Genomic DNA, 25,365 nt, shown 5'->3' on the forward strand with positions numbered 1-25,365 from the left:
GACATCGCTGGATATGTCGTATGGTGTGCAGGAGGCCCATTTTTCCCGTGTTGAACAGAATATACAGAGTCTTCTTAGCATTATGTAATGATTGTCCATGATCTGGTCCTCCTCTGGTTCCTGCACTGGGGGACTTGCCTGCCTCAATTAGGGAACCTCTGCCGCCGTGCCTGCTCACCTCTGCTGGGGCACAGCTCACCTCTGCTGGGGCACAGCCCACCTCTGCTGGGGCACAGCCCACCTCTGCTGGGGCACAGCCCACCTCTGCTGGGGCACAGCTCACCTCTGCTGGGGCACAGCTCACCTCTGCTGGGGCACAGCCCACCTCTGCTGGGGCACAGCCCACCTCTGCTGGGGCACAGCTCACCTCTGCTGGGGCACAGCCCACCTCTGCTGGGGCACAGCTCACCTCTGCTGGGGCACAGCTCACCTCTGCTGGGGCACAGCCCACCTCTGTGGGGGAGCCACCGCCGCACCTGCTCTCCGCTACTGGGGTCTGGCCTGCCTCAGTTGGGGAGCCTCCAACACTGTGCCTGCTCTCCTCCCGGCCCTACAAACGGGGCCCTCCCCCCTGACTTGTTATAGTGGGCTGGCCCTACTCCAACATGCAACCCGCATGGTCACTTTAAGCCCTCTGTCCTCTGGCTGTTCCTGACCTGCAGCTGATGGAAAGGCTGCATGGAGTAACTACATGGGGTGGCGGGGAGCACCACTACTGACATTCAGGCAGTGTATGTTACAGAATCCCCCTGCCAAGGGCACTACAGGGCGCTATATCACTGTTTGTGTGAGCATTTGTTTATTTGCTTTTCTGGAGCCGCGCTGTTTCTCACCCATCCTCACCCTTTCTCCTCTTCACTTGGGAGACCACTCTCCTCCAGCTTATGGTTTCAGCCAATCGGACAATAGCCATGTCTCACCCTTGTGCACGCTCTAGCCATGCAGTCTCTCCAGGTCCTGATTGGCTAGCCAGCCTGACCCACACTCTCCAACGGAGTAAATATTGCCATTACTGAACATGTTATTCCAGTCTGTGTGGGTGGACAGTCTGTGTGGATAGAATGCGTGAAAACAGAGTAAGTTGTTGTTGTTGTTGATTAGCTTGGCTTTGTATATCACTACGTAGCTAAGTACAATGTTATATGCTGAAGTTGTTATTAGTATTGGATAGTATTACCTTTAGTGCAGTGGTGTGTATTCATGGAGCCAAGGGAAGCCAGGCTTCCCCCAAAAATTGACAAAGGAAAGAAAATGCATTCAATTATTTATCTTTCTTCTCTCTGTATTTCATAATTTCCTTCAACTCGAAAGAGGCTGAAGGCATCTCACAGGAGAAAGCATCCGAGTGAGCGAAACAGAGCCCCTGTCTGGTCAAAACAAGTACGACATTGTTGCCGCTCGTAGCGTTGAAGTCAAGGGAAGCCTGCGAGCATCTGGCCTCCATTGACCAAACAAGTATCCATAATTAGCCAGTCAGTGTTGAGCTAAATTGAGCGAGCTCAACTGTTAATGGTCCTGGCGTACCAAAGAAAGTGTCAAGGGAAGCCAGCTTGGATTTGGCATCACTCCTTTCAAATTCCATTGAGAGCATACATCATTGACAGAAAAACTTTCATTGTTGCATCTCGTTGTGCTGTTGTCCTCCGGTGGCTAGCTAGCCAGCTAGCTAAAATGGACCCTTTCCTAAATTAGCCATGGATGGAGATATGGATTTGGACTTGTGGTTTTACTTAATTCTCCGTACTGGCCAATGATTAAAACAGCAATTCTTATCCAACCATTAATTCGTACATTGTTGTTGTGCCCCTGGCCTGAGAGAATGGAAGTTCAATATGGAGCTAGATGTTTTTTTTGTTTATTTATTTAAATTTTTTATAAACACAACAAATACAAAAAACAGAATATACAAACAAGAGTACATAAACCTAACAGACAGGGGTATTACATATGAATAATCATTTTCAATTTGTTAAATACTTTTATGGTGCATATTGCTTTTTGTTCTTACATTTACTGATCATTTCAAAATAATATTTAAATTCTATCTTAAATAATGTGAAAAGGGGTTTGTTCTCTGCCCACTTCATTTTATGGATAATGAATCTTCCATGAAAGATAAACAAATGAACAATGAAAGTTAAATCAGGGTCCATATCATTTGGATCAAAATAAAACATAATATCAGAGTCTCTCAGATTAACATTAATAGTTGTTTCTTTTCAAGTAAAATCTTCTAATTCGCTCCAAAAATCTTCTGACATAAGAACAGTCCCAAAATAAATGGTCATGACTTTCTGGGTCACAACCACAAAATACACATTTGTTATCAATAGCCATATATGTAGCTAGATGTAGAAGGCTATGTTAACTAGCTAACGTTGCCCATGAATGGAAGTTAGGCTAGCGAGCAAGCATTTTAGCCAGGTAGCCTAAGACAACAACAAATAAAAGTGTGTACTGTATGACAGACTGTTTCATTAACATGAAAGAGAGGAGGATGGCATTGGCGTTTCTCTACATGTAGGGTGAGTCAACATGTTTTTCTACTTAGATGAAAGCGCATGCACGTATCCACACGCACACAGAAATCAGAACCATGGACAGCCACATATTTTACCCACACACCGCTACTATTTATGTTGCCTATTTGAATATCCACATTGTAGGGTATTATGTAATATGTTTACATGATCTCTGCTGTTGTTATTATTGTGCAATTATTTAATACCTGGCTATTAGATACAGTCCTTACCTATTGTGCTATTGCAGTTTTGTTCTATTTTTATTCACTGTTGTGGGCCATTTGATATGCATACATTCATCCTGCTCTATTCATTGCATTCCATGTCTACATTCATTGTCTCTCTGTTTCTGTAGCTTTACAGAACCATATCCATGTACATACCCATGTTCATCTTCTCCTGTGTGTGATTAAAATGATTGTGTGTGATTAAAGTTCCTGTGTGTGTTAACTCTTGGGCTGCTATTCCCCTCTAACCAGGGGCAGTGTCAGTGAGTCACAAACCAGTCAAATAAACTACACGACCAAAAGTATGTGGGAACCTGCTCGTCGAACAGCTCATTCCAAAATCATGTGGATTAATATGGAGTTGGTCCCCCTTTGCTACTATAACAGCCTCCACTCTTCTGAGAAGGCTTTCCACTAGATGTTGGAACATTGCTGCGGGGACTTGCTTCCATTCAGCAACAATATCTTTAGGGAGGTCCGGCACTGATGTTGGGCGATTAGGCCTGGCTCGCAGTCGGCGTTCCAATTCATCCCAAAGGTGTTCGATGGGGTTGAAGTCAGAACTCTGTGCAGGGCATTCAAGTTCTTCCAACCCGATCTCGACAAACCATTTCTGTATGGACCTCGCTTTGTGCACTGGGGCATTGTCATGCTGTAACAGGAAAAGGGTCTTCCCCAAACTGTTGCCACGAAGTTGAAAGCACAGAATCGTCTAGAATGTCATTGTATGCTGTAGCGTTAAGATTTCCCTTCACTAAGGGGCCTAGCCCGAACCATGAAAAACAGCCCCAGACCATTATTCCTCCTCCACCAAACTTTACAGTTGGCACTATGCATTCGTGCAGGTAGCGTTCTCCTAGCATCCTCTAAACTCAGATGAGTCCTTCGGAATGCCAGATGGTGAAGCATGATTCATCACTCCAGAGAATGCATTTCCACTGCTCCAGAGTCCAATGGCGGCGAGCTTTACAACACTCCAGCCGACGCTTGGCATTGTGCATGGCAATCTACCTGTGAATGCAGGTAAAACTAAGTATATGTTGTTCTCAAGAGCGCATAAAAATAACTCTGATGATTTAAGCATATGTACTTTGGATTGTGCCCATATTGATCGAGCCATGCTTACAAATATCTGGGCATCTGGATAGATGAAAAGCTGTCTTTTAAAAAGCATATTGAGGAGTTAGTTAAGAAGCTGAGAATAAACATGTGGTTATTCAATAGAAATAGGTCCTGCCTCTCGCTTAATAGTTGAAAGCAGATTATTCAGTCAAAGTTCCTATCGGTCACATCATCTAAATGAACGTAGCTGCCACTTCATTAAAGCCATTAGATACAGTTTATCCTAGCACACTGTGCTTTATTACGAGTGATGATTTTAGTACTCATCTCTGCATTCTCTACCAGAAAGTTGGTTGGCCCTCGTTGATGTCACATAGGTTGATACATTGATATGTTTTCATTTATAAAGCCTTTTTTACAAAAAGCCCCATTGTACGTAACATTACTCATCTTTAGACATATGAGTTACTACACCTGAGCTCAAGGATGGCTAACTCTGGAAATTCCTTTGGTCTCTAATGAGTTAGGTAAATCAGCTTTGAGTTATTTTGCACCTTATCTGTGAAATGCCGTCCATGGGAGGGGTGCGTCACTTGAGTGGGCTGAGTCACTGACGTGGTCTTCCTGTCTGGGTTGGCGCCCCCCCCTTGGGTTGTGCCGTGGCGGAGATCTTTGTGGGCTATACTCGGCCTTGTCTTAGGACGGTAAGTTGGTGGTTGGAGACATCCCTCTAGTGGTGTGGGGGCTGTGCTTTGGCAAAGTGGGTGGGGTTATATCCTGCCTGTTTGGCCCTGTCCGGGGGTTTCATCGGATGGGGCCACAGTGTCTCCTGATCCCTCCTGTCTCAGCCTCCAGTATTTATGCTGCAGTAGTTTATGTGTCGGGGGGCTAGGGTCAATCTGTTACATCTGGAGTATTTCTCTTGTCTTATCCGGTGTCCTGTGTGAATTTAAATATGCTCTCTCTAATTCTCTCTTTCTCTCTTTCTTTCTTTCTCTCGGAGGACCTGAGCCCTAGGACCATGCCTCAGGACTACCTGGCATGATGACTCCTTGCTGTCCCCAGTCCACCTGGCCATGCTGCTGCTCCAGTTTCAACTGTTCTGCCTGCGGCTATGGAACCCTGACCTGTTCACCAGACGTGCTTGTTGCACCCTCGACAACTACTATGATTATTATTATTTGACCATGCTGGTCATTTATGAACATTTTAACATCTTGACCATGTTCTGTTATAATATCCACCCGGCACAGCCAGAAGAGGACTGGCCACCCCTCATAGCCTGGTTCCTCTCTAGGTTTCTTCCTAGGTTTTTGGCCTTTCTAGGGAGTTTTTCCTAGGGAGTTTTTCCTAGCCACCGTGCTTCTTTCACATGCATTGCTTGCTGTTTGGGGTTTTAGGCTGGGTTTCTGTACAGCACTTTGAGATATCAGCTGATGTACGAAGGGCTATATAAATACATTTGATTTGATTTTGATTTGAAACAATCTTCAAAATGTTCTTAAATGTAATGTTTTTCTGCCTCTAGGCCAAAGGATTGAGGACCTTTTTACTGATTGCTGTGTTTGTTATTATGACCATGTTTCTCTTTCTGCTTGCATTTTGTATTTATATTTTGATGTGTGTATTTTCTGTAATGTATGTAATTCTGGGCTCATCTGTAAAAGAGACCTTGGTCACAGTATGACTCCCTGTTAAAATATTGAATAAAAAATACATAAAATATGTGCAGGGTTAGGAGGTAAGTGAGGTAGATATGTACATATAAGTAACAGGATAGATAATAAGCAGTAGCAGCAGCATATGTGAGGAGTTAAAAAAGTTAGTGCAAAAAGGGTCAATGTAGATAGTCCTGGTAGCTATTTGGTTAACCATTTAGCAGTCTCATGGCTTGGGGGTAGACGTTTCGTGGTGAGTGTGTTTTTCTGTTGTGGACTGCAGCTTGATTTACTTAAATGGAATAGAGACATCCATTTTACAAGAGCCTGCTAGCCTGAGACTGCCTCTGTCTTTTATGCCTTTGTCGGCACTTAGCACAACTGCCTCAGTCTGTCCTACTTCCATGGTAACGGCATCTGGGTGCAGGCAGGAACTCTCTAGTGGATACACGTGACTATCCCTAGGCGACAGTCAGGGATTTACATAAAATCGGTCAAATTGATCCTGCTCGGCTGCCTCATTGGGCATGCGCCTTTTCTTTTTTTTACTGAAAACAACCAAACCGCACAGAATTCCTGTTGACTAAAACTGATATTTCCGGTTCCTTCGTATTGAAAGATTGTCAGGTTATGGCATTTTTAAACAGCAGACTTTAATCGTGTCAATCCCTGATATTGCACCGAGTTATCAGTTGGAGAGCAGCTTTCACTGGTGAGTAAAGATATTTATTTCCTTTTGCAAATTATTTGAAGTAGCTGCCTCAAGTTCTGGTTTTACTGTAATGCATGATAGTTGAAAATGTAAGTTGACTATTATAATACTATTATAGCCGAGCCTATAAACTGTATTTTATTGTGGGTTGATTGCATTCAACTAGTTTAATATATAATCCCATAATTTATTTGATGCATTGCTTATTCCACATCCCATTAAAACCAGGTGTGATGAATACGCTGGGAGTCGGGAAGCAAGTTCAGGGAGTGTATTTAATAAATAAATGAACATAGAGCAAAACAAGGAACTCGAGTAGCGTACAGACATGAAACACTGAAACAGAAAAAAATAACGTCTAGGGAAAGAACCAAAGGAAGTGACCGACATAGGGAAGGTAATCAGGAAGGTGACGAAGTCCAGGTGAGTCTGATGAGTCGCTGGTGCGCGAAACGATGGTGACAGGTGTGCGTAATAATGAGCAGCCTGGTGACCTAGAGCGTTGGAGAGGGAATATACGTGACACCAGGGACTTTTAAAATGTACATTACAGCCTGCTGTAACTTCAGCAGTTTAGGTTACTGTATTGCCAATGATGTTGCTGTTTGTCCAATGTAATCTCTGTCCAGGTTAGCGCAAGGTCTAGTCCTGAGCCAAACTGAAGGTAATTTACTCATAGTTGATTCCCTGATATCATGTCATTATTGTTCTGCACACTCTGAACTCGGCAGAAATGTAGACCCAAGATAAATAAGTGGAGTTGGTAGCATGACGTCTAATTCCATAGTGCATGTCCAGGCAGCTATAGCAGATTAAAATGAACCAGGATGTTCTTTCAGAGGACTCCGCCTTTTCAAACTGCTGTTTGACATTCGATCATGACTGAATCAACTCGACTGGCTTTTAAGAAAATCCATAACAGGTTGCATTGGAGTTTCCAATGCCAGCCTGTGATATAAAGAGCAGCTCAATCCTCAGTCTCCCACAGATTTACTGAAGGCATTTAACTGAATTGGGGCTCCATACGGTTCATATTCCTTTAGCTGGAGGGCATACTTTTCTCTCTAATGTATTGATATTTGGTTACTCACTGGATATGGATGTAATGTGCATTGATGTATAGAGATTATGTAAATCGGCAACTGCTGAAATAGATCTTCATGTGGTTTGATGTTCTACTGATGTGAATGGATAATCTCTCTGGCACCACTATGATGGGTCAGGGCAGAGGAGTCCTGCTCGCATGGAAAAGTCTGAGCCTGTTTGTGTTTCCATGAAGTCGCAGGTAAGAATGTATGTCCTGTTTAATTCACATTTTAGCAACTATGAAATGCATTGACTAGCTGTAAACAAGAAGCTATATATATATTTATTTGGTATGCTTGTAAATTGCTCCTTTCCCAATTAATGCATCCTTTGACAGACTACTACAATCCCTTTTCTATAACATGTAAATCTTTTCCAGGGGACAGAGAGAGCCTCTTCCAGCTTCATACCAGTTATGGTCAGCTGGAGGGCAGGCTGGTCAGAGAGAGGGAGCCTCTTCCAGCTTCATACTAGTTATGGTCAGCTGGAGGGCAGACTGGTCAGAGTGAGACCCAGAGGAAGGTGGCTGCCTACCTGGGGATCCCCTTCGCTGGGCCCCTGAAGTTCCAGGCCCCCCAGCCTCCCCGGGTGTGGCAGGGACTGAGAGACGCAAAGGCTTATTCCCCCTCTGTATGAGCCTAAGCAGTAATGTGTTAGCGAGAGAGACAGGCAGGGAGACAAACAGCCTATACTGTTTTATGGGGAACTCTGAATCATGCTTATTCTGATGAACATTAACATTCTGCCATTCATGTTTTTATTGATATTGTAAGAAAATGTCACCTTTCTTGTCCCATTAACACATAGGTGTCTGCAGAACATAAACCACACGGGGTTCTAACCACCTCAGAGGACTCCCTTTACCTGAACATCTACACACCAGTCAAACCTGGGGACCCAAGGAAACTAACTACCAGTGAGGAGAGACATGAGAATGTACTCATATCTACCTCAAGAGTAGACAAGCATGTCTTTGGTTTGGTGGTCTAGTCTAAAAAAAGTCTGTCTGCAGGTGATGATTTGGATCCATGGTGGATGCTTCCTCGTGGGAGGGGCTTCACTCTGTGATGGCTCCTCATTGTCTGCCTTCGGGGATGTTGGGGTGGTCATCCTCCAATACTGTTTGGGTATCCCAGGGTTCTCCAGGTATACCTATATGTACTGCATTTGGTCAATATGATCAATGTACAAATTCAGGTCAGTAACATCTTCTCCTGTTTGGTGTCTACTGAACACAACCCTTGCATATCTGATCTAATATCTGTGTGACTGTCTAGCACTGGAGATGGCCAGTACCCCGGAACGTGGGTATTCTGAACCAGGTGTGTGCCCTGCGCTGGGTGCAGGAGACTATCAGCAGCTTTGGGGGAGACCCAGGATCTGTCACCATTTTTGGAGAGTCTGCTGGTGGTGTTGCTGTCTTTTTACATGTGTGTACTGTAGATCTAGGAAAACGGATACCTGCGGATACAGAAAGATGCACTGGCTGTCTGTATGTAGACTTACTTTGGGCACTGATCCATGGTTGTCTGTCATCAGGACTGTTCCACAAGGCCATCAGTCAGAGTGGAGAACCCCCTCATCTCTATGTTCATCCAGGATGACCCCAAAGCTGCTGCACAGGTGATCTGCTGTTTCACTGTGTGCTGATCATAAAAGCAAGTCTCAAGGATCCCATACATTGGTTCATATACAATATCAGAAATGGTAAAACCTTCAGTGGTTTTCTGACTGTCTTTATTATTCTGGTACAATGTAATGTGTTGTAATTACAGTCATTCAAATGCTCTGGTTTCAATCTCTCCTTCCTCCAGCTGGTGGCACAGAGAGCAGGCTGTCCCAGTGATGACTGCAGAGCTCATGACCTGCCTCAGTACCCTCAGGACATAGAAGTGGCTACACCTGCGCTGGTAGGTTTGTTCTGAGCCTCACACTCACCCTACAGTATGTGGGGTGTATGTATCTGAATTCCAGGCTGTTTCTGCTTTAGCTAACTTATACTGTATAGCGCTGTTGAATGCAACAACATGGCTGTTTGTGACTTCCATTCTGGGGCCCACCCTCTCTCTCCACAGGGGGAGATGGTTCTGTCTGTGCGCAGGGATGGGACAGTCATCCCTACCAACCTGGAGGAAGTAGTGCAGACCAAGAGCTTCCTGAGCTTCCCCAGCATCCTAGGGATCAACAACCATGAGTATGACTGGATGCTCCCACATGTATGTCCCTGCATGAAGATATGAAAACATGTCGTATATTTTACAGGTAAATGTACTTTATCATTATTTTTTTACCAGTTTTTCCTGTTTCCTGGATGGGATCTTGGAATGACCTGTGAAAACATGATGATCCTGGTGTTTATGCTTCAGAAACTGGTTAGTGAACTATGGTATCAGCCAGGGTTGGGTAGGTTACTTTCTAAATCTAACTTTTTAGAGTTACTAGTTTCCTGTCCAAAATTGTAATCGGTAGTACAACTTTTGGATTACTTTCAGTTGCTTTTTGATTACCTTCTCCTTAAGAGGCATTAGAAGATGAAAAGCATCCATCAAATGCATTTGGTGTGTCATCATGGTGGTCTGACTTGTGGTCAGACTCGCTCAGGTGGAACCAACTTAAATTTGTGCCTTTTTTCAATGCTGAATTGAATGTCATGCATTTTTTTCGCAATCATCCTTTCTGAATTTAAAAGTAATCCACAAAGGAATAATTTAGCTTTTAAAAAGTGTCTGTAATCTGATTACAATATTTTTGCTGGTGAAGGAACAATCGGAACTTCACTTCCACTTTTTTAATACCATGATGTGCGCAGGAAAATACACACTGGGATGATAATGAGAGTATTATCCTCCTTTGTCACACAAGACTGCTACTTGATTGGTTAATATAGAACGGTGGGTAGGCTTTATGCAAACTATAAATGCCGTTTGTCTGATAATAGGCAGGCTAAAGATTGGGATTTGTCGAAAAAGACGAAAACAAGTTTTGCAGCTGCTTGACATGGAATAATCGAGTATTCTAAAGGATCTACAAAACAAGTCTGTACGCTCTGGGAAATACACGGTACCAGTCAAAAGTTTGGACACCTACTCATTCAAGGGTTTTTATTTTGACTATTTTCTACATTGAATAATAATAGTGAAGACCTCAACTATGAAATGACACACATGGAATCATGTAGTAACCAAAAGTGTTAAACAAATCAAAATGTTATTTGAGATTCTTCAAAGTTGCCACCCTTTGCCTTGATGACAGCTTTGCACACTCTTGGTGTTCTCTTAACCAGCTTCATGAGGTAGTCACCTGGAATGCATTTTTATTAACAGGCAAATTAACATATGTCAAGAACAGCTCAAATAAGCAACGAGAAACAACAGTCCATTATTACTTTAAGACATGAAGGTCAGTTAATCCGGAAAATTAAGGACTTTGAACGTTTTCTTTTCAAGCGCAGTTGCAAAAAACATCAAGTGTTATTATGAAACTGGCTCTCATGAGGATCGCCACAGGAAAGGAAGACCCACAGTTATCTCTGCTGCGGAGTTCATTAGAGTTACCAGCCTCAGGAATTGCATCCCAAATAAATGCTTCACAGAGTTCAAGTAACAGACACATCTCAACATCAACTGTTCAGAGGAGACTGTGTGAATCAGGCCTTCATGGTCGAATTGCTGCAAAGAAACCACTACTAAAGGACACCAAGAAGAAGAGACTTGCTTGGGCCAAGAAACACAAGCAATGGACATTAGACTGGTGGAAATCTGTCCTTTGGTCTGAGTCCAAATTGGAGATTTTTGGTTCCAACCGCCGTGTCTTTGTGAGACGCAGAGTAGGTGAAAGGATGATCTCCACATGTGTGGTTCCCACCATGAAGCATGGAGGTGGTGTGAGGGTGCTTTGCTGGTGACATTATCTGTGATTTATTTTGAAATCAAAGGCACACTTAACCAGCATGGCTACCACAGCATTCTGCAGCAATACGCCATCCCATCTGGTTTATGCTTAGTACCACTATCATTTTGTTTTTCAATAGGACAATGACCCAAAACATACCTCCAGGCCATGTAAGGGCTATTTGACCGTGATTGAGTGCTGCAGCAGATGACCTGGCCTCCACAATCACCCAACCTCAACCCAATTGAGATGGTTTGGGATGAGTTGGACCGCAGAGTGAAGGAAAAGCAGCCAACAAGTGCTCAGCATATGTGGGAACTCCTTCAAAACTGTTGGAAAAGCATTCCTCATGAAGCTGGTTGAGAAAATGCCAAGAGTGTGCAAAGCTGTCATCAAGGCAAAGGGTGGCTACTTTGAAGAATCTCAAATAACATTTTGATTTGTTTAACACTTTTGGTTACTACATGATTCCATATGTGTTATTTTATAGTTTCTATTCTACAATGTAGAAAATAGTAAAAATAAAGAAACCCTTGAATGAGTAGGTGGGTCCAAACTTTTGATCAGTACTGTAAATACAGTGTATGTATGCATACTTACATGGTATATTAAAAATCCACTAGTGACACTTAATACACTACTTTTTGTTTTGTAATCAGTTACTCCCCAACCCTGGTGGCAGCTTTATAATAAAACATCTAGCAGTCTGGTCCATGAGCTGTATTTTAAACCCTGTATCTCCCTGGTAGCATCTGCCAGACTCTGCCCTGGGGATCATCGTAGAGGAGTACTTTGGTGACATGAAGGACCCCGTGGGGATCAGAGATGCCTTCTTGGAGCTTATGGGAGATCTACTGATTGTGGTCCTGGGGGTGTAGGGGTGAGGCATACACTGGGAACTATACCAATCAGATGCCATATTTTTATTTATTTCTTATTCTCTTTAGAAACCTCCTGGAAGACATTATGAATAAATACTTTTAAGACATATCTAAATGATTGAGACTTTTTGTAGTTGACAGACATGTTCTGTTGGTATTCACAGATATGTGTGTAAGGTATCTGTCTATGCAAGATTCTGGTTGCTTGATCTACTATGAGTTCCAGCAGCGCCCCTCCATGTTCACATCCAGCAGACCAGGCTTTGTGAAAGCAGACCACTGAGGTAGGCTTTGTTTGCTGCCCCCTTTTGGACAGATGACAGTGATCTGTAGAAAATGTTTATTTTATTATTATTATTATTATTCTGGAGAAATTGTAGGCAAAAAATATTTGAAAAACTTGTTTTTATATCAAATTCTGGGGTTACTGTTCATAACAATAACATGAGTAACAAGTTACTGTGAAATCAACATAATCAGATGTTAATACTGTTACATGACAAGACTGAGGAAGAGGATATTTGGACAAGCTCATTCTGCTGAGCCTGTAACGATCTCTGCAGCTTTTCTTGGAAATGACAGAATTGAAAAGGTTTTCCACTCATAGATAACACGACAGCTTAGCAGGACCATGATGAAATACTGGACTAACTTTGCCAGAACAGGGTGAGAGATCCCTTGTTCTCTCGCTCTGTGTATTTAGTTGGAGAAGCTTCAACACATATTTGTAACAAAAAACAGATTTCTGTCATGCAATCAAGTTTTCATTCCGCCAGAAGTTCTGAGTTTTCTGAGTAAATAGATTTCTAAATAAGTTGCAGAAGAGTTCATATTAGACAAAGGACAGTTTAAGACTCCCTACTGTATGCAAAAAAAATGTGCTACTATGTATCAGGTATGCTTTTCATATCTACTTAGTGGTTACTCTATATAGGACATTTATAGTAGCTCAACCACCAATTGCATTGGGTCATAGTAGTACGGTGCGTTCGGAAAGTTTTCAGACCCCTTGACTTTTCACATTTCAAATGAAAGTTTTTGTCACGTGCGCCGAAGACAACAGGTGTAGAATTTACAGTGAAATGCTTATTTACAGGCTCTAACCAATAGTGTGAAAAAAAGGTGTGTTTTTGTGTGTAAAGAAATAAAACAGTAAAGAGACATTTGAAAATAACAGTAGCAAGGCTATATACAGACATCGGTTAGTCAGGCTTATTGAGGTAGTATGTACATGTAGGTATGGTTAAAGTGACTATGCATATGATAAACAGAGAGTAGCAGTAGCGTAAAAGAGGGGGTGGTGGGTGGCGGGACCCAATTCAGCCCGGTTAGCCAATGTGCGGGAGCACTAGGTGGTCGGGCCAGTTGAGGTAGTATGTACATGAATGCATAGTTAACGTGACTATGCATATGATAAACAGAGAGGAGCAGCGTAAAAGAGGGGTTGGTTGGGGGGAGTTGGTTACATGGACTACTTGCACATGATGCAAGTAGTCCGGGTAACCCTTTGGTTACCTGTTCAGGAGTCTTATGGCTTGGGGGTAGAAACTGTTGAGAAGCCTTTTTGTCCTAGACTTGGCACTGTTACAACCTTATTATAAAATTTATTAAATCGTTTTTTTCCCACACATCAATCTACACACAATACCCTATAATGACAAAGCAATAACAGGTTTAGAAATGTTTGCAGTTGTATAAAAAAGGAAATATTACTTTTACATAAGTATTCAGACCCTTTACTCAGTACTTTGTTGAAGCACGTTTAGCAGCGATTACAGCCTTGAGTCTTCTTGGGTATGACGCTACAAGCTTGGCACACCTGTATTTTGGGAGTTTCTCTCATTCTTCACTACAGATCCTCTCAAGCTATGTAGGTTGGAGGAGGAGCATTGCTGCACAACTATTTTCATGTCTCTCCAGAGATGTACAATCGGGTTCAAGTCCGGGCTCTGGCTGGGCCACTCAATAACATTCAGAGACTTGTCCCGACGTGACTCCTGCCTTGTTTTGGCTGTGTGCTTCAGGTTGTTGTCCTGTTGCAAGATGAACCTTCACCCCAGTCTGAGGTCCTGAGTGCTCTGGAGCAGATATTCATCAACGATCTCTCTGTATTTTGCTCTGTTTGTCTGTCCCTCGATCCTGACTAGTCTCCCAGTCCCTGCCGCTGAAGAACATCCCCACAGCATGATGCTGCCATCACGATGCTTTGCCGTAGGGATGGTGCCAGATTTCCTCCAGACGTGATGCTTGGCATTCAGGCCAAATAGTTCCATATTGGTTTCATCAGACCATAAATATCTTGTTTTTCATTGTCCGAGTCTTTTTAGGTGCATTTTGGCAAACTTCAAGTTGGCTGTCATGTGCCTTTTTACTGAGGAGTGGCTTCTGTCTGGCCACTATCATAAAGGCCTAATTGGTGGTGCTGCAGAGATGGTTGTCCTCCTGGAAGGTTTTCCTATATCCACAGAGGAACTCTGGAGCTCTGTCAGAGTGACCATCGGGTTCTTGGTCACCTCCCTGACCAAGGCCCTTCTCCCCTGATTGCTCAGTTTGGCTGGGCAGCCAGCTCTAGGAAGAGTCTTGGTGGTTCCTATCATAAAGGCCACTGTGTTCTTGGAGACCTTCAATGCTGCAGAATTGTTTTGGTACGCTTCCCCAGATCTGTACCTCGACACAATCCTGTCTCAGAGCTCTGCAGACAATTCCTTCGAACTCATGGCTTGGTTTTTGCTCTGACATGCACAGTCAACTGTGGAACCTTTTTTATATAGACAGGTGTGTGCCTTTCCAAATCATGTCCAATCAATTAAATTTACCACAGATGGACTCCAATCAAGTTGTAGATACATTTCAATGGAAACAGGATGCACCTGAGCTAAATTTCGAGTCTCATAGCAGGGGTCTGATTACTTATGTAAATACGGTATTTCTGTATTTTTTTCGCTTTGTCATTATGGGGTGTTGTGTGTAGATTGAGGATTTGTCTTAAATCTATTCTGAGTAAGGCTGTAATGTAACAATGTAGAGAAAGTAAAGCGGTCTGAATACACTATGTAAAATGAAGTTTTCATAAGTGCATATGATGCCAATGGGTTTTCTCTCTGTTCCTGTAGTAACCCTAATGGATAGAGTATGTTTGATGGGCCGACATTCACTACAGATCCGGGCTGGGCAGTGTCTCGGAGAAGAGAGCCCAGTTCTGGACAGAAGACTTCCCCAAAGGACTGCAGACTGCTGAACACAAAGGCGCACAGAGTGACCTGTAGAGCTGAATGTTCACTATGTCAAATGTTGATCTAGGAGTGTCCATGTTGTTGCCCTCCAGTCCAGTGATGCCAAGCAGTCTGCTATTAGGTTACAGTATATGAGGCTTTCTTTGCCTTTTCCTTATTTTGTATCATATTTTGGCCATTTTAATATTCCACATTTTCCTTAATGGTTTGGTCTTTTTTTTAATGTATTTTATTTAGCAATTGTTTAACATTTATTTAGTATTTTTATCTTGCTGTGTTCATATGTCCATTAAAGCCATAAAATAATTGTGACTGATTAGACTGTCCTTCTGCTTAGTAATAAAACATTTTAATTAGACACTTATCTGATAGGCTAAATCAATGTCTCAAGCACTGTGTGCAGTGTTCGATTTCTCAATGGAGAATCGACATGTACAATCATTAGTCCAAACAGTTGCAAAACGTTCTAAATCGATAGTTTCTTTTGGACAAATTTAGGAATGTCCTTCCCTGTTAGTTACGGTTGCTTGCGTTATACGTTTTGTAACAGAATCAGCTTAATGAATGCACCCCACGTTTGCTTTTGACGGTGTAAGGTTTGGTCTTTCCGAGCTACCATACAGAAAAAAAACATCCCTGACAAGCAGCTGTTGCTACAATGTTACAGAACTCCCACGTGCGCCAATCAATCTGTGGTCACTTTGTGATAGTTTGACTAATCGTCAGTGATTTGTGAGAATTTTCTGCATCTTCGACGAGAGGATAATGGAGGCCGTTATTACGATTAATCCCGGTAAATGATTGCTGTGTGTTTAGCGTAAAGTCACTAATGCTAACGCATGCCAATGGATGGTAGCCTAGCAGTTGCCGTTATGAAGTTGGGATTTACATTACCCTTTCTTCAAAACTGTCATTTCATCAAGCATGTGAATTGTTTTCTGTTTAGGTGCCACGAAATGGGACATCCGAGAGAAAGTTTGGGATTACATTGAAGCTAAGAATCTTGCAAACTTTCCAAGGCCTGTTCACAACAGAATCCCCAATTTTAAGGTAGGGCATTTCTGGAGGTTCAGTGTACTGCAATTTGATTGAATTATTCCTAAACCTAACCCTCTTAGTAGTTCTCAAAATATCAAGTTTGAAATCATGTTTGTCTGTAGTTTAAATGTATCTTTTGCATGTGCGGCTGGTAAGGTCCCATATAGCCATTTTGAAAAGTCTTGTAAAATGTTCATTGTGCGCTCTCCATAGCCATTGGTCTGCACTAATAAATGTCTCTAGCTAGCCTTACCTAAACATCAGACTGCTACCATGGTTACTCCATGACGTCAGTCTGAAAGTAGCTGTAAAAAAGTGTCTCTACAAGACAATGTTGAATAAAATAATATTTACACTTTATTATTGGTCTTTTTGGCTGAAGGAGGTTGAGATCAGGTATCAATAGAAAAGTGTTGACCTGACTTTTTGCACAATATGTTAACAAAAGCCGAATGTATTTGTATTTATTAGGGATCCCCATTAGCATCTGCCAAGGCAGCAGTTACTCTTCCTGGGGTCCAAACACATTAAGGCACTTACATCACACACAAAACAAAAGATAAACACAGTACATCATATTTAAATTAAAAAAAATGTATTTAATCTTTTAACTAGGCAAGTCAGTTAAGAACAAATTCTTATTTACAATGACGGCCTGGCAAAAGACCTCCTGCGGGGATGGCGGCTGGGATAAATAAATAAAAAAATATATAGGACAAAACGCACATCACGACAAGGGAGACAACAGTACATAAAGAGAGACCTAAGACGTGTTGCTGCCATCCTATGATAACACATGGTAGCAGCATGAAACAGGGTACAAACATTACTGGGCACAGACAACAGCACAAAGTGCAAGAAGGTAGAGACAACAATACATCACACAAAGCAGCCACAACTGTCAGTAAGAGTGTCCATGATTGAGTCTTTGAATGAAGAGCTTGAGATAAAACTGTCCAGTTTGAGTGTTTGTTGCAGCTTGTTCCAGTCGCTAGCTGCAGCGAACTGAAAAGAGGAGCGACCCAGGGATGTGTGTACTTTGGGGACCTTAAACAGAATGTGACTGGCAGAATGGGTGTTGTATCAGGATGAAGGCTGCAGTAGATATCTCAGATATGGGGGGAGTGAGGCCTAAGAGGGTCTTATATAACATTATTACACCACTACATATCTAAAATACAAAATGTATACCACCATACAACATTATTACAATGTACGTGTGTGTAGAGTGCGTTTGTGTGCGTGTACGTGTCTCTTCACAGTACCCACTGTTTCATAAGGTGTATTTTTATGTTTTTTAAAAATCTGATTCTGCTGCTTGCATCAGTTACCTAATGTGGAATAGAGTTTCATGTAGTCATGGCTCTATGTAGTACTGAGTGCCTCCCATAGTCTGTTCTGGACATGGGGATTGTGAAGAGCCCTCTGGTGACATGTCTTGTGAGGTATGCATGGGTGTCTGAGCTGTGTGCTAGTAGTTTAAACAGACAGCTCGGTGCATTCAGCTTGTCAACACTTCTTACAAAAACATAGTGTTGAAGCCAATCTCTCCTCCACTTTGAGCCATGAGAGATTGACATGCATGTTATTCATGTTAGCGCTCCGTGTACATTTAAGTGCCATCCTTGCTGCCCTGTTCTGAGCCAATTGTCACCTGACCGCACGACTGAACAGTAGTCCAGGTGCGACAAAACTAGGTCCTGTAGGACCTGCCTTATTGATAGTACTGTTAAGAAGGACCGAAAAGTGCTTTATTATGGATAGACTTCTCCCCATCTTAGCTACTGTTGTATCAACATGTTTTGACCATGACGGTTTACAATCCTGGGATACTCCAAGCAGTTTAGTCACCTCAACTTGCTCAATTTCCATTTTTATTACAAGATTTGGATGTGGGTTTTTTTTGTCCCAAATACAATGCTTTTAGTTTTTGAAGTATTTAGGACTAACTTATTCCTTGCTACCCATTCTGAAACTAACCACAGCTCTTTAAGTGTTTCAGTCGCTGTAGTAGCTGACCTGTATTTACGCATCCGTTTTTCTAGCAGCAGACTGATCGATATTGTCAAAAGCCGCACTGAAGTCTAACAAAACAGCCCCACAGTCTTATCATCATTTCTTCTCAGCCAATCTGTCATTTGTGTAAGTGCTGTGCTTGTTGAATGTAATTCCCTATAATCATGCTGAGAGTCTGTCAATTGTTTCCTGTAAAATAGCATTGTATCTGGTCAAACAATTTTCCCAAAGTTTATTAAGGGTTGGTAACAGGCTGATTGGTCAGCTATTTGAGCCAGTAAAGGGGGCTTTACTATTCTTGGGTAGATTAATGACATTTGCTTCTGTCCAGGCCTGAGGGCACACTTTCTAGTAGGCTTAGATTGAAGATGTGGCAAATAGGAGTGGCAATATTGTCCACTATTATCCTCAGTAATTTTCCATCCAAGTTGTCAGACCCCTGTGGCTTGTCATTGTTGATAGACAACAATTTTTTCACCTCTTCCACACTCACTTTACGGAATTCAAAATTACAATGCTTGTCTTTCATCATTTGGTAAGTTATACTTGGATGTGTAGCGTTTGCTAATCTTGCCAATGGGGAAAAAAATGAAAAAAAGTAGTTGGCAATATCTGTGTGTTTTGTGGTGAATGAGCCATCTGATTCTATGAATGATGGAGCCAAGTGTGCCTGTTTCCCAAAATGTCATTTAAGGTGCTCCAAAGCTTATTACTATCATTCTTTGTCGTTTATCTTTTGTTTCATAGTGTAGTTCCTTCTTTTTATTCAGTTTTGTCACATTTCTAAATGTTCAGTATGTTTGCTAATCAGTTGTGCTGCCAGACCTATTCGCCATACCTTCAGTCAACTGAAGCATGTTTTCTCACAGTTATCTGTGTTTGTTGTTCGGTTACGCTCGGCCATATTGTACAAGTGTTTTGTCACGTGCAAATTGCATCAGTATTGAAAATACAAACGATATACAGACGACTAGCACACAGAAGGTCAGGTTGATAACGCTACTCTGAAGATGTTTTGTCTCACATTCCTACCTGAAAAATACCAACCAGATAGACAACCGGTATGTAGAGGTCGTGAGAGGAAACTTTCCTGATCCAAATGCTCGTTTCTGCTGAAGTAGAATTCTATGCAATTAAACTTGGGTTCTTCAGGCTATAGCTAGCCTAATTATTAGATATATCATATTGTAAGCTAGTAGCTATCATTGTACCTTTGTCTTTGACCTGTGGTAAAATCTCTATTTTCAGAAAACGTATTTTTGACACATGCTTTTGAACCCCTTGTCCTGTGTGTGTGTGTGTGTGTGTGTGTGTGTGTGTGTGTGTGTGTGTGTGTGTGTGTGTGTGTGTGTGTGGATACGTGCTTGTCTTGCTGTATGTGGTTGTCTATGCGGTCAGGGTGCGATCCCGGCCTGTGACCGTCTCTCAGCCCTGCAGGAGTTCAAGTCCAGCCAGACGGTCAAAGTGAACCCGGACCGACCCCAGCAGCAGGCACGCTACATCACCCTGGATGTAAGTGTGCACTCACATCCTCTCTCCTTACCCCCTCTCCCCCTCTCTGCCCCCAGGGTGCCCACACTGCCTGCGCCAAGGTGTCGGAGCTGCAGGTATTCAATGAGACTGACGAGGTGAAGGTGGACCCTGACAAGCCGCTGGAGGGGGCGAGGCTGGCCGTGCTGCAGGTAGCCCTGGGTCACAGGCCACCATGAGCCTGGGCCATTGGTTCAGTAGTGTTGTCTCATCACCAGATCATAACCTAATTCCAGCACTCCATGGTTATTTGTATTAGACGCCCTTTACTCATCTGTCTATGGTTATATTCTCTTAGCTTACTAAACTCTGGCCTCTTGCTTCTAGGCGAGGAAAACCCTGCTGGTGCCGACCCCTCGCCTTCGCACAGGACTCTTCAATAAGATTGTCCCGCCTGAGGGAGCAAGCAAAGAAGAACTGAGAGTGTGCTCCACCTCGCAGGTGAGTCGGTCCCTTCTCACTAGTGCTGAGCAATTAAATGAAATGTTGGAGATTTTTTTGTTTTTTAAACAACTAATTGACTTCAGTTCAATTATTTGAATTCCATTTTGTTCAGTTTTTTTTTTGTGAGCTCATTGCGCTGCGATTTCTCTAGAGATAAATCGGATCATACCCAAACTGTGCAACAGGCCAAAGTTCTACATAGTTTAGTACAGAAAAATGGATAATTAAATACAATCAACATAATCCATTGTGCGGCTACTTGTCCGGTCTGTTTCTTTTACGCCAGCTACGTAAGAGATAGAAGAATGCGCGACCAAGAGGGGATACATAGAGAGCAGTTGCTTTGTGTTTTATTTACTTTGAAGACCTACTGAGAGTGATTTTTGTCAGACAGCATAGGCAGCAGCTCTATAGAGATAAGAGGATCACTTGGAATGAAATAATAAAGTCATCAAATAAAACAAATGTAGTATACACAACTGCAATATTAAAGTCGTGTGAATAACTGCTGGTTAATAAGTGATAAGCAGTCACTACCATCATGGGACTTTTAGTAGTTGTATTCTGTTACAGCATTCAACGCACATAATGCATAGTGCATGTCATGTTTTTACAAAAATGATCAAAACCTTGTAGTAATACACTGAACCAACCTCAAAAAGCACTAATCGCTCAACACTACTTCTCCCCCAACACCCACCCCGACGCCGCATTACCTATCCCTCTCCATCCAGTGCACAACATCTCACTTTACCTCCTTCATTCACCACTTCCCATTCATTATCTCCATGAACATGCTGTCACTCTATACAGCTTGGTGAATCCACCATAGAAGACCGAATGCTTTGTTCCCAGACTAGTTGGAGTGTCGGGTTTCAAATGTAAAATGTTTGAATCCGATGTTTCTTGTGATCTGGTGCACCCGTTCTCACCCGTTCTCACCCGTTCTCACCCGTTCTTACTTTTTCTTTCTTTCTTTCTTTTCTTTGTTTCTTCTCCAGGGAGTGAAGGAGTTCAGTGTCCCTGTGGGTCTGGATTCCAAGGTTCAGGTGGATCTTCTGGTGGTTGGCTCTGTGGCCGTGTCTGAGAAAGGTGAGAGCCCGCAGAGAGAACTCTGTGGGCAGTGGACACCTACCCTGGTCCAGGAAAGTTCCAGCTCAGCACCAACACCCATACTGTTAGGATTAATCTCATCTCTCCTTTCTCCTCAGGTTACCGAATAGGTAAAGGAGAGGGCTTTGCTGACATGGAGTATGCCATGATGCTCTGCATGGGGGCTGTGACAGAATCCACTGTGGTGGTTACCATCGTCCATGACTGCCAGGTTAGCCTGTTGTCAAACACTGTGTTTGGTCTTAACCTGGAGTGTTGCTTCATGCTCCAGATTCCTGTTATTTTGCAATGTGTATCTGTGCTTGATGTCTGTGTATTTCTGCAGGTTGTTGACATCCCAGAGGATCTGATTGAGAGCCATGACATCACTGTGGACTACATCCTCACCCCGACCAGAGTCATCAAGACAGACTGCCAACGCCCCAAGCCCCCGGGCGTCATCTGGACTAAGGTACAACATTAAGTCTCACTCAGTTTACTGTCGCTCAATATGATTCATTCATATTAGAACAACTGCTTATGCAGTTGTTCTAACTACTGTTGCTGCTGCTAGCTACAGCTGCTGGTTTTACAAATACGACTGCTATTAGTTGCTGTATGTTGCTGAATGGCTGAAACCTCAATGATTTGAGCTAGAAAACAGCTTTCAAAATGAGGCCAAAGTTGCGCCCATCTTCTGTAGTTTTCCAGTGACTTTTGGCTGCACCTCAAACCGTGTTGCTTGAGCTTTGTTTGCTCACCTTCCCGTAGAAGTATACCCATTACACACACACACGCACGCTACCTCTGTGGTCCCTTAAGACCACCATGCCCGTCCTGAGGACCCATGCTGACCTCGTAGACAGGAAGGCCATGTCTGATCATCAAAGGCCTCTCCACCGGGCCAGCCTGGCTGTGCAGGGCCCAGTTAAAGAGAGGGCACCGGGGCCAAGGTAAAAACAATAGCCCATTATATCCTGTACAGGAGCAGCCGCCATCACAGCCTTAGGAGACACACTCTGCCCTGGGAAATCAGAGAGCTGTCTTTATATAGCTTACCAGGGAAGTGGAATATCCCCCCACAATGAAGATGATACGGTCAGAGAGGTTATCAGCGCTCCTGAAGACTTTCAGTCTGTTTCCTCTTCATTCATGTACTGTATAGTACTGTAAGCATGGATGTGTTATGGAGTACTGTTGTGTTGGTTGTTGTGCCTTTTGAGGTTTGTCGAGTAGTCTAGTCGTGCATGGGTTTTGGTGTAGTTCATAAGCAATCTAGCATGCACTAAACATTTGCATGGTCACCTAAAACGGCATGAGCAGGCACCAAACATTAGCTTTCTTGATTGTGTTTGTACCCCATCACTTTAATAAACCCCATTCTTCTTGGCATGAGAGTTGGGCTGCCCTTAACCCAGTGCCTTTGCTGACCTTGAGCAGCCCTGCTGTGATATGACCTTGAGCAGCCCTGCTGTGATATGACCTTGAGCAGCCCTGAGCCTGTTCTGTTGTATACCTGCAGCTGAACGCTGAGATGCTGGAGAAGATCCCCGTGCTGAAGAAGCTCCGGGCCTTGGAGGAGGAGCAAGGGAAGGACGTGACCCTGGGGACCCACCCTCCCCCGCAGCCCAGGGAAAGGGCCAGGAGGGAGCCCCGGAGGGACAGAGAGCCCAGGTCAGAGGGTGATAGACCCCGGCGTGAGCCCAGGCGCAGGCCTAGACGGAACACCCAAGAGGACTCTGAGAGGGACCTCAACGGGGAGTCCAGAGAGGAGACTGAGCAGAAACCCAGACGACGCCCACCAAGAGTGAGGAGGGAGGGGGACAGAGAGGGGGGTAGGGAGGGTGACGGGGAGGGAGGCCAGGAGGGAGGCAGAGAGGGGGGTAGGAGGGTCAGGGGATTCCGCAATGGGGGCTTCCGTGAGGGGGGCAGAGATGGAAGTAGGGGGAGAGGCAGAGGAGGAGGCCGGGAGGGGGCCAGGGGGAGGGGAAGAGAGGTGGACAGGGATGGAGTCGGGCAAGAGGGCAGGGAGGAAGGTGGCGAGCCCCGTGAGCGCAGGCCCCCCCTGACCGTGACCACAGTGTACCTGGGGGGCATCCCTGCCGGGCTGCGTGTCAGCGAGCTGAAGACTGCTCTCCGGGAGAGGGAGGCAGCCCCCATCCGTCTCACGTGGCAGGGTGCTCAGCACCGGGCCTTCCTGGACTACTTAGACCCCCAGGCTGCAGACCAGGCCCTGGCCGCCCTGGAGGGGCTCTCCCTGAACGGCCACGACCTGCAGGCTGAGCTGGCCAAGAGCCAGAGGGGAGGCAGGAGGCCAGGTCCAAGCAACCGGAGGCCCAGACCAAATACAGGCCCCAAAAATACAGCTAGAGAAAGTAGAGAGAGTACGAGTGAAGCAGAGGCAGATTCCCCCAAGCAGGAGCTCAACCATAACGAGTAACTGCCTGCTTCTCTGTCCATCTCCGTAACGAAGCCAAGCCAGCAGAAAGAAAAGGCTGTGTTTCATGAAAGGGAATGATGCTACCTTCACTGTACCAATGTGAAGTGTGAAAATGTTTAATGCCTTAAGCAGTTTGGTTTGTCGTCATGGTTTTTAGTGTTGGTATTGATAACACGTAACCCCATTTCCGTTTGAAATGTTCTTCTACAGAAGTTTCATCCACACTGGCAGGCCTGTCTGTCAGTCACAAAGAAAGGAGAGGTCGGAGTTTTCCCTGTTAGTCTCTTTGTGCTAGGGCAATGTTTAATGCCCTACATGTAATGCCATCACAATTCACAGGATATTTTGTGTACTAAATAAACCATACTTTGAGTTCATAGTTTTAACCATTTTGTCTTCTTTATAACTCAAAACCCAGGACTGATCATCCCATGACTGTCAAATGATGATCTGTGTACACACCACACACCGCTAGTCTGTCAGTACTGTGTGTTCCTATTGTTGTAAGTTATCCTACTGACCAACAATCTGGGGAAAATATGAACCTAAAGCTAAAACGGATGAGGGAATAGTATAGTCAGATGGATGGTGAGCTGGTGTTTAACCCTTCATCAAGTGTCCTATCCTCTCATGGGACCTTGTTTATGTGTTTTGGCAGTATTGAACTGTTTTTCAGTACTCCTCTTGCTATAGTGGGTAGCTTATGGCATAACACATGGTATAGCCTATCAGAGGGCCTGACACGTCCAATTAGTCTGACTGAGGGTGGTATGTGGGAAGCAGGCGTTAAGAGGACTAGCTGTAGTATACTGGATGTGCTAACCTCTGAGCTATCTATTGCTAAAGATATGTTGTATAACCAGCAGGTAAACATTATGGCTGGCATGACGTCTGATGGCTTAGATATTTGAACCTAGCTTGGTCACAGTTTGAGGTTCTATCTGCAGTGCCCTAACCCTGTGACGACCTCCTGTGTGCATCTGGTTGGCCTATAGCTGCTGTGCTAATGCTCTGCTTGGCCAAAGAGGTGTCCTACAGTTCAGAGAAGTTTAGACTCGGGCTGAGGGACAAGCACATAGCATGTCTGCTTCTCCAGACCAGAACCCAGGCAGGCTTTTTATGGAGCTGTCATCCAGCCCAGGCCGGGGAACAGCTGTGGAGCCCCAGCAGGAATCCCAGCCCCATAGAGGTGCAGCGCCCCGGCTCACGTCATCAGCATGCTAATGTGTGGTCCCTCCGCTGCAGTGTGGAGCGACTGGGCCTGCTGCCCCTGTGTGCTCTGCTCATACAAGGGAATTTCACTGGAGTTCAGAGAGTGGTCACCTTGTGAGATAACACAGCTCCATACATACATAGTCACACACAGCCTCACACAGAAACTCCTACATCTACACAGCAGGGCATGGGGCCCAATGTGAGAATATCACTGTGAATAAGCTATTATAACAATACTTCACTTCCAAAACACTTAAGTTTTATTACTGTATTTGTTCTTGTAGGTAAAAACGTTATAGTGCAACTAAAGTGGTTACT

At 43.9% G+C, this 25,365-nt stretch overlaps 2 protein-coding genes across 3 annotated transcripts; both read left to right on the forward strand.

Moving 5' to 3' along the window:
• Window positions 1-506: 506 nt before the first annotated feature.
• Window positions 507-15,584, forward strand: LOC106587376 (carboxylesterase 3). The gene is given in 12 exon segments (XM_045708987.2): window positions 507-1,076; window positions 4,815-8,183; window positions 8,280-8,413; window positions 8,545-8,570; window positions 8,573-8,697; window positions 8,807-8,890; window positions 9,082-9,177; window positions 9,343-9,483; window positions 9,562-9,639; window positions 11,908-12,038; window positions 12,204-12,323; window positions 15,153-15,584. Coding segments are annotated over 8 exon segments (810 nt in total). The 5' UTR covers window positions 507-1,076; window positions 4,815-8,183; window positions 8,280-8,282; the 3' UTR covers window positions 12,037-12,038; window positions 12,204-12,323; window positions 15,153-15,584.
• A 282-nt stretch (window positions 15,585-15,866) lies between these two features.
• LOC106587375 (methenyltetrahydrofolate synthase domain-containing protein) lies at window positions 15,867-24,218 on the forward strand. Of its 2 annotated transcripts, none has more exons than XM_014175720.3 (8): window positions 15,867-16,065; window positions 16,219-16,322; window positions 19,725-19,838; window positions 20,184-20,297; window positions 21,302-21,392; window positions 21,512-21,624; window positions 21,739-21,864; window positions 22,915-24,218. In XM_014175720.3, exons 1-8 carry the CDS (start codon window positions 16,038-16,040, stop codon window positions 23,830-23,832), a joined length of 1,608 nt encoding a protein of 535 aa, XP_014031195.1. In that variant the 5' UTR covers window positions 15,867-16,037; the 3' UTR covers window positions 23,833-24,218. The 2 variants fall into 2 exon arrangements, with proteins under 2 accessions (XP_014031195.1, XP_014031194.1); XM_014175719.3 differs by lacking the exon at window positions 19,725-19,838 and adding an exon at window positions 19,895-20,008 and having other exon boundaries at window positions 15,868-16,065.
• The last annotated feature ends 1,147 nt before the right edge of the window (window positions 24,219-25,365 follow it).

Source organism: Salmo salar, chromosome 26 (assembly GCF_965601325.2).
Source record: "Salmo salar chromosome 26, fSalSal1, whole genome shotgun sequence".
NCBI lineage: Eukaryota > Metazoa > Chordata > Actinopteri > Salmoniformes > Salmonidae > Salmo > Salmo salar.

Coding starts and splice junctions, on each gene's coding strand:
- LOC106587375 (XM_014175720.3), top strand. CDS start 16,038: ATGGAGGCCGTTATTACGATTAATCCCG. Junction 19,839..20,183: donor CACGCTACATCACCCTGGAT/GTAAGTGTGCAC, acceptor TCTTGCTTCTAG/GCGAGGAAAACCCTGCTGGT. Junction 20,298..21,301: donor GAGTGTGCTCCACCTCGCAG/GTGAGTCGGTCC, acceptor TTTCTTCTCCAG/GGAGTGAAGGAGTTCAGTGT.